Raw genomic sequence first — 14,589 nt, 5'->3', positions numbered from 1 at the left:
CTAGAGCCGAAACCTGGAGAAAATATTTGGCAGACACTGATGAATTTTCATATGAGCATACATCCCTCTGCAGAAAGATCGACAGATTGGCTGAAGGGGTGGGGGGGTGGCAAAATATGGCTTTTTAGATGTGAAGTCTGCTGCATTTTCATGGAGAGATCCAACATCGAGTGATCTGACACTACCTGGTGGTAATCAGATCTCGATAGATGCTAATCAGAGAGGATCACCTTAATGTATCGCGTACTCAGTAAAAGCCATCATCGAACTCCAGATGAACATCCATGTTCGACTGGATGAGTATGGACAAGCTACAGGACAACCTCGTTATGTACCGGGAATCTCCCTCCCCTACTTGATTACACGCAATAAACTTCTAAAAGATAAAACTATGAATAATTTCCTCAATCATTTGAACGGGAATGGTTTTCTTGCCATTGACGTACCGTTTAATACAAATAATGGGAAACATCTCCAGGAACTGAAATGTTTTATCTTCACTGGAGTTATGAGATTTGTGTTTAAAGTATTAGGCAGGAAGCGAATAGTTAAGGGGATGATATGCACATGTTGTTCAACATGGCTGTGAAGGAGTGTATTATCGGGTTGGGTGGGTGTTGGCTGAATTTATAAAGAAGGACCAGTTTGATGATGATGGGGGTACTGTTGTAACCACAGCTGGAAAGAAATTAAAGGATATCAAGAGAATGAGTGGAGAGGTCCATAAGATTAAAAATCGCAGGATCTTAGATTTCCCAGACAATGTGGGACTAATAATCTCAACAACCATATGATGGTTGAATGCATGTATAGTGACTTTTCTGTGTATTGTCGAAATTGCTTGCTGATTTGTTTTCTTTTTTTGGTAATTTGTATATTGAATATCATTATCAGAATATTATACATATATGAATTTAATTCAAAATAAAATTGAGAATTAAGCCGAATTAGTTATTACTATAACTAGTTAATGTGAAAAAAGGACATGAACATTTAAATGTCTAGGTTCAAGAAAGATCCACTATAAAAATTAATAAAAAACCTAGGTTCAAGAAATATCCACTTTTAATAATGACTAGATCAATCATCAAAGACTACTTTTACGTGTTATAATATATTTCCCCACAAAACAAGCCCTGGAAGATTAAGGGGGAAAAAAAGGAAAAAGAAAAACATTAAGAAAAGAAGATCTTGTGGAGTCCTCACAGTCATAAAATTAATTAAGAAACAAAAAAGGGGGAAAAGTTACGCTCCGAGATGATGTTAAAGATACGATGTGTGTGTGTGGTGTTGGTTGTTTTTGTTTTTTATTTTTGGATAATTGGCTTATACTATATCTCGATATGTTCACTTCTGGAAGTATGTGTTTAACAACTGCATTCTCATGTTTGCAACAATGCTTCTTAGCATGTGCTCAATTGAAGTATGATTTTTTTCGAGCCCAACATGCCTTTTTCAAGCAACCATGACCTCGAGAAGATATAATAGTGTGTGAGCCGGCGGTTATTAGAAGACGTGTCAAACAACTAGTGGTTGAAAGGACACACGTAGACTATCATGCCGAAATCACGAGATTAGGTCAACAAATAAGAATATGAAAAGATGAACGGGTGCGGCAGAATAGATTAGAGTTTCTCATATCGCTCTTTCTCTAAAAGAACGGTATGAGAAGAGGCAAAATGTAGGAGTAAAATACCGTACACCTATCAGATATGCGAAACAATAATCATCAAGACTGAGCAAAGGCGACCGCATACAACATATCCGGAATGACGGATCAGATGACGTCAACTTAGTCATGAGTAAAGTGTGAAGAGTTATGCAGTGTTAAGAGTACGTGCAAGAAGAGTCAATGTAAGCGTGCGTTAATAACGCATGCCAAATCCGAAAATAAGGGCTTTAGCTGTCATCCACTATGTAAACCCCTATATAAGGGACCGAGCGACCTTGTATCAGGGAGAGATCTTTTTGAGAGCTTAGACAAGAAATTTAGGAGAGAGGAATATTATCTGGAGAGCAAGTTAGGGTTTTCTCATTACTTTGTATCCAATTTGAAAATCTTAATGAATGTTCTTGTGATTCTTATGATGATTACTTAGATTGTTCTATAGATTACTCTAAGGGTGTGGTTGTAGGATTTCCTGCAACTACATTGAGAGTTGATGATAGTAGTCATTTTTTATTTTGTACCACTTACCTAGCTCCGCTTGAAGATTTTTTAATTTCTGTATGTCCTTGGAAATGTTTTCCGACCGATGGATGTTGTCTATTTTGTTATTTAGGGACTTTATATTTTATGAATATTCCCAAAGGTATTTGAGTTCCACTGGGCTAAATCAGAAAAGAGTAATTTAAGGAGTCTGAAAAGGTTTTGTTCTGGTTATTCTCAGAGTGTAAATTCCAAGAAGCATTGACTACCATAGGAAGAGAGGGGTGAGTTAACCAAGATCTAATGCATCTAAATGGTTTCTGAAGACTAATCTTTTCTGGGTGAGAATCTAGTAAGATTGGCGTGTGATCAGAGCCTACTCTCGGAAGATGATTTACCTTAGTATCCGGAAAAGTCTGGGCCCATAGGAATGATGTAAGCGCTCTGTCAATTCTTTCGCAGGTGTTTGCTTCACCTTTTCTGTTATTTGACCAAGTGAAAGGAGCTCCATCATAACCCGCGTCTTGGAGGCTCAAAGAGTTGATTGTGTCGACGATGAAAGATTTACCACTTGAACTAGCTTTGTTTCCGCTTTGTTTTTCATATGTGTCCAATATGACATTTAAATCCCCTATTAAAACCCAGGGTTTATTTATCTGTTGTGCAATGTCAGAGATAAAGGTCCATTGTTCAATTTTGGCGTCAGCTTCAAAAGCTCCATAGATGCAAGTGATCAAAATATTTGCATCTCCTATCTTTGCTTCAAAATGACAAACATTAAAATTTGAGCATATTAATTTCATTTCAATGTTATTGTGCCAGGCAATTGCTAAACTCTTTGCTATTCCCAGAAAAGGGACAATGAACCAGTCATGGAACGGGGAATACTTGAAAAAGTATTCCACTCAGGTAAAGGAGCCTTTGTCTCGGCTAAAAAACGATGTCAGGATTGCAGTATTTTTTAGTTTAAGATTTCGTTTTTCTACTTTACTTTGATTTCCTTTTCCCAGAGCTTGTATTATTTGAAATCGTTGAAGCCTATATAAGAAGGTCCAGTAGAGAGAAGCACAATTCCACAAACCAATATTGATTTTTGCCGACAGTTATTTACTCTAAACTTGTTATCGTTTTTGTGAATCAATTGCGCTCTTTTCCCAGTGTCCCCTTATGAATTGCTCATGCGTGGCATATCAAGACACATAGACCCAAAAAAATGTATTCGAGATGAGTAGCCGACTACGGAGTCAAGTTGTTCAACTCATTAAAGTCATCATCTGTAATTTCTTCAAACTGAAAAGTCTTCCATATTAAAAACCAAAGAGGGTGGACCCAAATCAGACTATACTTGGAAATTCTAAACCCTTGCTTTGAATTCAAAACAACAACAAATTCTCAAGTAATCTTTGATGTGGAATACTTGTCTCTCATCATTTCAGTGTAATTTTGACTCCATCTAATTGATATTCGTTGCGGGATCTCAGGATTATTCCCAGGTGAACAATCTGAACTATTTTGTTGATTAAGCTCGTTTGCTGATGTTGATTCTGAATCCTATAACATAAAGCTCGAGTTTCAGGAGATGGGTTTGCGTTCTTGAAGTCGAATCTGACCAAAAACATGTTCTTTTTGAGGTTTTAACTTACCCCTTTCATCTTTTATGATCCATTTTGAATTTGGGTTCAGGGTTCTATTGCATTTCACATTCTATTAGTACTATTGTAGAAGTCTACAAGGATACATAAAATTAATGGGGTTTTACAGGAAACCCCGAGGTAAAGATGCCGCCTTTCGCCGTGTGTTACCTGTGGTCGTGGTTACAATATTTGCAGTTCTGTTTGTTATATTTCTCCTGAATACAACTACTTCAGATCCTCATAGGGAGATTTGGAGTTCTAATCGGGTTGGTGAAGTTGAATTGGTTAAGTATAACTTGTCTTCTTTTAATGTTAAACCAAGGCTACCTAAACAGAACAAATTGTCTATTGCATTACAGAAAAAGAACCAATTGCCACCAAGAAATTTAGATCTTTTCCCAAGTTTGGCTAAAGACCATACAATAATCGTTCTTTATGTTCATAATCGGCCGCAGTATCTCCAAGTGGTGGTTCAGAGTTTATCTAAAGTAGAGGGTATTGGCGAAACTTTACTTATAGTTAGTCATGATGGGTACTTCGAAGGAATGAACAAAATTATAGAAAGTATTAGGTTTTGTCAAGTGAAACAGATTTTTGCTCCGTATTCGCCACATCTGTTTCAAGACAGTTTCCCTGGTTCTTCAGCGGGTGACTGCAAAGATAAAGATGACCCATTGCTGAAAAATTGCCAAGGGAATGCAGATCAGTATGGGAATCACCGGTCTCCAAAGATTATCTCGTTGAAGCATCACTGGTGGTGGATGATGAATACAGTTTGGGATTCTTTGGAAGAGAGCCGTCATCACTCTGGTCATATTCTTTTCATTGAGGAGGACCATTTTATATTTCCTAATGCATATCGAAGTATTCAGTTACTCACAGCCTTGAAACCAAAGAAATGCCCCAATTGCTATGCTGCAAACTTGGCGCCTTCCGACGTGACATCAAAGGGGGAACAATGGGATGCAATGATTGCAGAGAAGATGAGCAATGTTGGTTATGCTTTTAACAGGACTGTTTGGAGGAAAATCCATTCCAAGGCAAGAGATTTTTGCTTCTTTGATGACTATAATTGGGACATAACGATGTGGGCTACCATTTTTCCTTCTTTTGGCGGTCCAGTTTACTCACTCAGAGGGCCTAGGAGAAGTGCAGCTCACTTCGGGAAATGTGGGTTACATCAAGGCCAAGGGGAGAGGAATGCTTGCATTGATAATGGAGAGGTGAATGTTGAGCTAGATGACATTGATAAGGTTGTTAACATCAAACCTGACTGGAAAGTGCACGTGATCAGGCGTCAAGAAGGGTATAAAGCTGGGTTCAAGGGTTGGGGGGGATGGGGAGATGATAGGGACCGACAGCTCTGCTTAGATTTTTCTTATATGTACCACTATAGAGATAACACTTAGTTCTTCTCTGGTTCAAAAATTGATTAGATGATTTCCACGATTTCATCCAAGTTTTGTAACTCAGGGAAGGTTCAGCAATGAAAGGTATTTTATCTTTATTGAATTTTGAAAGAGAGTACATACACATGTTATTACCGTCTCACAGATGATTCTGCTGATTTCTATGACATGAACTGAGGAAGGTACATTGTTAGGTAATTTCCTTTTTTGAATTTGTTATAGTTACTGCCTCTGTCCGCGACTTTGAAAATACATTAAATTTTATAGTAGCATTTTTAAAGGCCTGGCTGTGCTTAAATCATCCTTGCCTTGGCTTAATCTCGATTCATTTTGAGGCTCATGCTTCAGTCTTGGGTTTTACAGAGTCCAGTGTTTCATATTTGTGTGATATGATATCGAGGATGATGATGCTATTGAAATTGAGTTATCAGTTCTCCATAATAGTTGCGGTTGTGGAAAGTGATTAACTTAAATTGGTGTTCTTTCTGCACTTTGCTTGAAGGAATTTATCTTACGATGCATGTATTTCAGTCAGCAAAACTACTTGGTTAGCCTAAGTAGTAGCTAGCAGGTTATAGAATGTGGTAGCTAATTAGATCTGTAGGGGTCAAAGCTGATGTTATGCTTCACTGCAACATCGCCAATGCGGTCAGAGTCTAAAATTGATACTAAATGTTTAGTGAGGATACTCAGGTTACTGAAGTGAAGTCTGTTTAAGGATATTTGAGGTTATGGTCTCAATGTGTTTGGACTTCGGTTTTCAGTATCGAGTTACTTGATTTTCAATGATACATTTTGAATTTTAGGCTAGCGTGAGGTCTGAATCAGCTCATTTTAATTTTGTAGATTGTAGTCAAGGAGGGTGCACTTCTGTCATGCACAGTGAGATAATCTACCCACTCGTGTTTCATGAGGTTTACAATTGGCAATATGCAGTTATTAATGCCTTCGTGCATCGTCAGAATCTAGTATTTCACAACAACACTTGCTGTTTTCAGGCATTCTTGGCCTAGGTATATGGGCTGAACAGGCGCCAGATGTTGGCAAATTCTAGACGCCTGAAGCCCAGCCAAACTGTTATCCAATTAGATAAAAGTATGGATTTTGAATCTTGATACTCCATTTTGCTTCGTCAAATGAAATTCCCTGCTTACATTTGTACACAAGAAATCCCTAACTCCAACCCAAATCTTCGAAGGCTGATTAAATGAGAGAAAGGGGGAAATGAGATAAAAAGGAGAAGAGAAACTCGTGTTTCTTAACTCTCTCCGTCCACTATTAAGTGACCTATTTGATTTTACATTTTATCCCACTAATAAGTGACCTATATCATTAAATAAGGAGGCATTTCTAAAATTATCCTTTTAGTTAATTATTAAAAAATATAAGAAGTATGCATAATTTGATAGGCATGTTTATATTCGTTAAGTAGGTGTTTTAAAATGCTTTTCAATGGTATGAAGTTTGCGAACATTCATGTAGTAATTTGAGAGATAAATCATTTCAAAATTTCATTAGTTATTATCTATAAGGGTATAATTGTAAAAAAAATGCTTAATAGTACTCTTTTCCTTGCTTGCCTTAAAAATTGTGCAAACTTAAACTAGGTCACTTAATAGTGGGACGGAGGGAGTACTTAAAAAAGAAAACATTGTCTAAAAACGCTATTACGGCCTTAAACAACAATGATTTTTACATGAGAATTGGAATAATCTAGAGTAAGGCCTATTTCTATATACATGGTTAAAAATACATGTTTGCCATACCAGGTGGCATGGTAAATGAATTGCGCCACTTTGGAAACCACTGAGCGACCATTATTCATTAAAACGCTGGCGATAATGTGAATATCGCTGGCGTAATAGTTAACATCGCTCAGTTTTGTTTATATCGTTCGTTTGACACTATATCGCTCAACGACTACTTTCATAACGGCTATTGCCCCTTTCTTTTCCTATATCTGTAATTCTACATTTCATAATCATCAATGACGAGATCCAATGAAGAGAGACATGTTCTTATGAATCGGTTTAGATTACAGTAAGAAGTGCATCAAAGGAGGTTGCAAGAACTTGACGATGAGAAAGCTGAAGATAATAAACTAATCGAATCTCTGATGCTCGTACATTTGGGCCAAATGCCTAGAGGTTCAGAGACAAAAGAAGTATTCTCAAGAAGATATACATATCGAGGGAGGGAATTTTACCACCAGAAGCTGATGTACGATTATTTTCTTCCCAATTCTGTGTACTATGATCAAAATTTTCAAGGTCGATTTCGCATGCCTCGACATCTGGTGAAAAAGATTATTGAAGAGCTTTGTCGAGTAGAACCTCAATTTAATTATTAGTTTGATGCACTGAATATTAGAGGTCATAGTCCTGAATAAAAAATTACTTCGGCTTTAAGGATTCTAGGTTATGGCAAACCATCGGATGCGAACGATGAGTACATTCGTATGGGTAAAACAACTTCATTCACTTACCTTTCATTGTTTTGTGAAGTAATGATTAATTATTTTGGCCCAACATATTTACGAAAAACCAACCGAGGAAGATGCTAGACAAATATTGATGGAGAATGAGGAAAGGGGATTCCCAGGAATGCTAGGTAGTCTTGATTGTATCCATTGGGCATGACAAGGATTCCTTGTTTATTGGTTCGGTCAATATAAGGGTCATTATCCGCAACCAATTGTGATCCTTGAAGTTGTTGCTTCTTATGATTGCTGGATATGACACGCTTTTTTGGGTCTTCCAGGTTCACAAAATAATATTAATGTTTTGCACAAGTCGCCTCTGTTTGAAGATTTGAAGTATGAAATTTTTTACCAAGTCCGTTTAATAATCAATGGTCATCAGTACTCTCATGGGTATTATCTTGCGGATTATCTACCCAAAATGGTCAACCTTGGTTCAATATTACCGTCATCCCCCTATCGGTGCATTGGGCCATTCATACCGGCATTTTAACAAACGCCAAATGGTAGTGAGTAAGGATGTGAAACGCGTTTTTGGAATTTTGAAGAGGAAGTTCGTTATCATTTATAAGCCATATCGTGGGTTGTGTCCTCGTGAAATGCACAAGACTATGCTCAGTTGCATAATTCTTCATAACATGGTAATTCAGGAAACCCGTCGAGATAAAGAGTGGACTAGCTATGAAGATGAAGATCCGAGGCCTGAGATTTAACCACAAAGAGGCGTGCCTGCAAGAAATTATGGTAAAATGACTAAACATTCAAAACCAGAATTTGTATGAGAAGAGTGGGTGTGCATTATTATTAAGTGATGTATTTTAGTTTAAACTGTTAATTTGTTTGTAGTTTATTTTATTCAATATTAAGTTCATGAGTGAAACTTATTTAAGTAGACTGCAATAACATTTCAAACTAATATTAAGTAGAATGCATTAACAACATATCAAGTTAAAATACAACACTTCAAATTAATACATCAATTATCTAGAGGTTCTACTACATCGAACTCATCCTCATCATCATCACCACCAGGTTGGTTGTTATTAAATCCAGCATGTTGTCAATCTGTTCTTGAATCCATTGAAATTTTATTTGCTACACATGTTTTTTCTTGGGGTTCACAATTGAAGTGTCAGCTTGAAGAATGTTATGCTTGTCATAGTGATTCAAAAAAAATTCTTGAGAAAGGCGACTTTTTTTAGTCTCACTGTTTTGAAATTTCCTATCAGTCGTTCTTTGCTTCTCGGCGGTCTTCTGATGTTCCATAAACTCCGCCATGTTAAATCCATCGGAGCTTCCACCTTCTTGAGCTAATTTTCTAGCAAGTCTTGCTCTGTTTCTTTCTAGAAGTTTTTTATTAACATCATCATTATTGAGAACTAAGTTGACATTTGAGTTTCTTGGAGTATCTGGTGAAGAATTTGATGGACCTGGTGAAAATGATGGTGTTGAGGTAGAAGAATTGTATTGTGACCTTTCAGGTAGTTATTGATTATAGCTGCTAACACTTCTAGATTATATTTGATCAACACATTCAAAATATGATAACAACTTTCGAAAGCGAAGTTTTTCCCATTTTTTCGATGCCATTCTGTACGAACCTGTCTTTCAACATCACCATCCATAAGACCACTCTCCCGACCTATCTTGGCTTGCATTATCACACCAACATATAAGGCGACTGCCCTATTTATTACAATGAAGCGTTCTGACAACCCTTTTGCATCACGACTACTGATGTTCGTGGGTTTTTTTCTTCATATTTACGATATATGTTATCCCACATGGTGTTACCATGTTGTTGTGCACCATCGATACAATCTTGGGTAAAATAAACATAATTACGACAAATGCACTCATCTTCTGTGATGCTAAATTTTACACCCGGACTTTGTTCTTTTTACCTTTGCCTTGACTTTGAGATTGTGAATCCATATTACAAGAAATTAAGAAGTCTAGAGAAAGTGTGATTGTTTTAGATTTGAAAAAGATTGAGAGATTGAGAAATTATAAAGAGATTTAGAAATTCTGGTGTGAGTTGAAATGAGTTTGAAATTGGGTATTTATAGAGGGGGAAAATTGTAGACGTTAGATGAGGAACTTTTTAGTAATGATGTTTCCAGCGAGCGTTAGAATGATTAACACTAGAGCTGAAATGACCATCGGGCAATCATATGACCATATAGCGCTCGACACTTTATCGCTCGATAGAAGCTCTGTCTTGTATGCTTAAGTGGTATATTTGACACTTAGAAACATATGTTTGCCACTTTGGCATACCCATAGTGGGTGCTAAAGTGGCAAAATCAACTACTTGACATGTGCATAGGTATAGGCCTAACCATCTATAAAAGGTGGTCATTCATTTAATTATTAAAAACTATCACATACGTTATTCACTTAATTGTTACAAACTATCACATACATCTTTAATTTGCGATGTTTTCTAGCCCACTTCTTTGTATCGTCTTTATTTTTCCACGTCTAGATGGTACAAGAACAAAGTTAAAAAAAAAACATTATCAATATAGCCCAAAATAATGAGCAACATATTTATTGTAAACCTACTACCAAGTCGTTCAAATAGAGATAGGAATATGATTTTGTTGAAGGTTAACCATTCATTGCTGGATGAGGTACAAGCACAAGCTATAAATCAAATTATCACAAAATAAGCCTAAATAAATACACAAAAATATGATTACAGCTAGGTTAAAGAACATCAAACCCAACAATAAATAAAATTCTAGTCGTATATAATCCAAGCGGTACGTTGAAACTAAAACCAACATACAAAAACTTTTACCGTTAGGGTTTGAAGTTAAACTGGTCAACCTGGCCGATAGCATTCTTACAATTGTTTTATTTTAGTGTTTTTTTTGAAGCATTTTATTTTAGTACCTGGTCGTAATTGGTGCAATGAAAAATATTTTATTTTATATAGATTTATTTTTTTATTTCTGAAGCATAAGGTGCACATTTTTAATTTTTTTGGCGTTTCGACTTTCGACGTGAAACTTTTGCCGACTTTACAATCAATCACGTATGGCCAGGGAGTTTGATTTTTTTCATCGGCTGGCCTTAATATAATGCAATGAACCTATCACTAAAGTGGTGTTGATTGCAAAATAAAAAAAAACAAACAAACAAATAAAATAACAACTAGTTATGGTTCCAAAAGTGCTCGTATCTTTAATCTTACGCTTCAACATTGTGGAGAGGGTTTTGATGTAATTACTACCTCCGTCCCCACAGCAGTGTGTTCACGACCGAGTAAATCCTCTTCAGGCATTTCTTACAAGATCCTAACCTATATATCCTATGCAGTCCTCGTTCTCAATTTAGTCATGACCATTATTACTGTGGTATTTGCATGTTCCGCTCCATGTAAAGGTGGAGGAGAAGCAGAAGCGGGCAACAACACGAATGCTTGCCTTTTCTGCTGCTCCAAAAATACCATACTTGAGTTTCTAGTTTATGGAGGGTCCTATGGTTGATTAATTGGATGGATTGAATAAAAATAGGTTTCGGTTGGGGGATTACAGTAGTTTTTGCAGAGATTTAATTGTATTTAGTAATGGGGAGAGATGGAGTGCATGTGTTGATGTGATTTCAAATTGAGTTGTAGTAATAGGTTCGTTGAGACTTGTGAAAGCAATAGATTTTAGATTTAATTTTCAAGACTAAAAATATAGCAAACTTATATAAAAGTGATATGAAAAATGTGGAGAAGACTGGGGCTTTGGAATCCATTATTTACCAATATCAAAGTGATTTATATTCTCTAATTATAATCATGCAAATCATGCATTCAAATTGATTCTTAATATTGCAATAGTTGATTTTTTAGAAATAACAATTGTAGATCGAAAGTATGGGACATCAAAACCCTAGACTAGCATGCTCCATCAATTGAAATGACAATTGTTTAACAAAAACCATTTTATCAATTTATTTATCTAGGCAAATAATCATATAATAATTGCATAAATTAGAGATTACCACTTTTCATTGGTGAAATAGCTTCCTCCTTCGCCCCAGAGGATGGGTTTAGCTCATCATTATGTAAACACGCTCAAAATATTTGTTCATTGCTTCAAAAATTGTTTACAAAGATGAAATATAGAGAAAATATTAAAAACCGGGTTTGCAACAGTCATAAGTGTTACAAACTGAAAAGAACGATAGAACAGAGTACTGTCGCTGACTCTCGACCCTCGCCTATGTGTCGTTGTCACTGTTGATAAACGACTGTCTCTGTTCGTCTAAAGTTCTTCGTGTTCTTCAGTGCACTAGCAGAAAACAGTTTTCCTGCAACTTGATTTTCGGCTTTGTTGAAGCTCTAAATTGCTCCCAAAACTCTCCATCCCCCTTCTCTGTGATCCCATCTCCCTTTATATACTCGACAGGTCTCAAATCTTTCGTGTTAACTGCTGATAATCTTCATAGTAAAGAGAGAATATTTCCCAAGCTATTTTTTTCTTTTCCTACCATGTTACGAGATTTTCTTCCCATTTTATCTCTTCCACATATCTTTTGGTCGTGTACAGGTCTCATAGTGTTCTAAACATGCTCAGATCACAGGCCAATGCTTCCCGAGCATACTAAAAACTCTGTTTTGCTGAGAACTTCCCTGTTTTGTTTTAATCCATGTAACGTTCCTCGTCACTCGAATCCAAGTCACTTACCAAACCTGATTCATCGAAGCAGGCTGGTACTACTCCAATTCCACGCTTGAATCTCACCCAAATACTTCACAGGTCCGAATAGAATTTCCCGGAGAAGAGTAAACCCGAGAATACCATTTTCTTCAAATTCGCGATTCTAGCCAATTCTGGTCGAATCAAAGGCTATCACCAACCCTGATTATACATTAATAACAAACCCAATTAATCTGAGCGATCGAGTCTCCCTCTAACAACTCAAAAACTTGAACCCTAACTTTTCTGGTGACTGCAGCAATTTGATTTTGGTTATCCAGCCAAATTCTTTCGAATACAATGATTATACCAAGTCTGTTTAGTGTTAACAGGTCGAACAAAACTGAATCCAACAATTGAATCTTTCCCGAACATGCCTTAAAATCAGACCCTAAATCTGATACTTCACTGCAAATTCTTCCCGCCAAAATCCAAATTCAAACGGAGAAGATGACCCCCCCTAATCCTGTTAGGGTGTCCCTTTAGCACTTGCCTTATAGGGCGTAAATAGTAAGGAAGGTGTCCCTTATCGGTTGAGATGCCCCTTAGTAATTGAGGTGTTCCTTAACCAACATTGAGAGTCTGAATAACACGTGTCCTCCGGGTGCAAATAGCACTTTTTAAGCAACTTTTTCCACACAAGTGTATTTCTCCAAAAACACCTACACAAACATAAAAACACCATAATAAGTACAAAATCAAGCACTAGCAATAAAGACACCGAGGAAAATTCAGACACAAAAATGTGTCTATCAAATAACCCTAAACTTATTATTTTCTAGTCATCGAGCAAATCTAATCTAGAAAATAAAATGACTACACTTAGCACGTGCAGCAAGCCGTTAAACCGCTAGGTGGCCCTAGCGGCGGAGTGTTGTCTCCGGAGGGTTTACCAGAGGTGTACCCACAAAACCATTACTCCAGACCCTAGCTATCTACGCTGAACCTTGGAAGGCACTAAAGAATCTCCTTGGTTGGCATACAATTATTGACTATAGGAGGAAGTACCCTGATGCGAAATTCCGATTGTTGTACACGAGTTTGCACTCAGCATACTAAAATTCATATATAAGTGACAGAGCTCTACTCAGATAGTTTCTAGACATCATAACCGGAGTCAACCAATCATATGGAAAGATTAAGAAGATGGATAAAGAGAAAAATAGATGGTTAAAGTGAACGGTGTTTCCCATATCTGTCTGAAGGCCTCTGCCAAAATGATCCTATCCTAATGGACTGAGATAACGACATGACCAATATCAACACAACTGGCATATACAAGGGGACCAGTGGTCGATAAACCCAACTCTAGGTCAACACAACTGGCAGATACAAGGGCACAAGTGGTCGACTTTATTGAATTTATTCCGGTTGGTCTGATGGTCTGGTCTCAAACTTTTTTTTTTTTTGGTATCTCAATCACCCTAATTCACCTAGCAATGGTAACAACTTGAGTCGTGTACCCCACCAAATCACTTAAGAAATAAAAGCAGAAGGGATTAGGATTTAACGAGTTATGGCGAAACTACCATGTTTTTTTTTTTATTTTAACACCTGAGATTTGTGCTTTTATGAATAGACTCTTTAGATGTTTCCATCTAATCATATTGTTTCCTCAACTCCTACAACCAAGATGTTCCCATCCACTTAGATTGGTTAGTGCCAACCTTAATAAGCATAAATTTCTAGGCTCTGAAGTTTATTTATTGCAACTAAAAGCTAACAAAAAGTTTCTTCCCCACCCCCAAACTTAAATCTAACATTGTCCTCGATGTTTAAAAAGCAAAGTAACATGAGGAATCAGTAAAGAGAGAAGTCGGAAAGATAGTACCTGGATGAAGAGAGAAATCAAAAACTAATATACAATATACAATCGCCTCGATGGTCAATCAAGGGTAAACAGGTTCCTCCAGAGGGACCTCCTCAACATCACCTGTTGGGAAAGGGTTCTAAAAAGGGTTTCAATCTTTGACCGTTAACCTTCGAAGAACTACTACCATCTGGTGTCTCGATCTCAACAGCTCCATGAGGAAAGATAGTGCGAACAATAAAAGGACCCGTCCACCGAGAACGTAACTTTCCAGGGAAAATATGCAAGCGGGTATCATACAGAAGAACTTTTTGACCTGGAGAAAATGACTTTCTTAAAATATTTCTATCATGAACAAGTTTCATTTTGTTCTTATACTCCTTCGCACTATCGTAAGCATCTATACGA

At 36.9% G+C, this 14,589-nt stretch overlaps 1 protein-coding gene across 3 annotated transcripts; it reads left to right on the top strand.

The window, feature by feature from the left end:
• Positions 1-3,426: 3,426 nt before the first annotated feature.
• On the top strand, positions 3,427-5,298 carry LOC113348468 (alpha-1,6-mannosyl-glycoprotein 2-beta-N-acetylglucosaminyltransferase-like). Of its 3 annotated transcripts, XM_026592248.1 has the most exons (3): positions 3,427-3,642; positions 3,726-3,780; positions 3,911-5,298. In XM_026592248.1, exons 2-3 carry the CDS (start codon positions 3,767-3,769, stop codon positions 5,190-5,192), a joined length of 1,296 nt encoding a protein of 431 aa, XP_026448033.1. In that variant the 5' UTR covers positions 3,427-3,642; positions 3,726-3,766; the 3' UTR covers positions 5,193-5,298. The 3 variants fall into 3 exon arrangements, with proteins under 3 accessions (XP_026448033.1, XP_026448032.1, XP_026448031.1); XM_026592247.1 differs by lacking the exon at positions 3,726-3,780 and having other exon boundaries at positions 3,833-5,298; XM_026592246.1 differs by having other exon boundaries at positions 3,427-3,780.
• The last annotated feature ends 9,291 nt before the right edge of the window (positions 5,299-14,589 follow it).

The sequence above is a fragment of the Papaver somniferum genome, chromosome 2 (genome assembly GCF_003573695.1).
Source record: "Papaver somniferum cultivar HN1 chromosome 2, ASM357369v1, whole genome shotgun sequence".
In the NCBI taxonomy this organism is placed as follows: domain Eukaryota; kingdom Viridiplantae; phylum Streptophyta; class Magnoliopsida; order Ranunculales; family Papaveraceae; genus Papaver; species Papaver somniferum.
The sequence above is the reverse complement of the archived record's forward strand: the minus strand, read 5'-3'. Positions and strand labels throughout refer to the sequence as shown.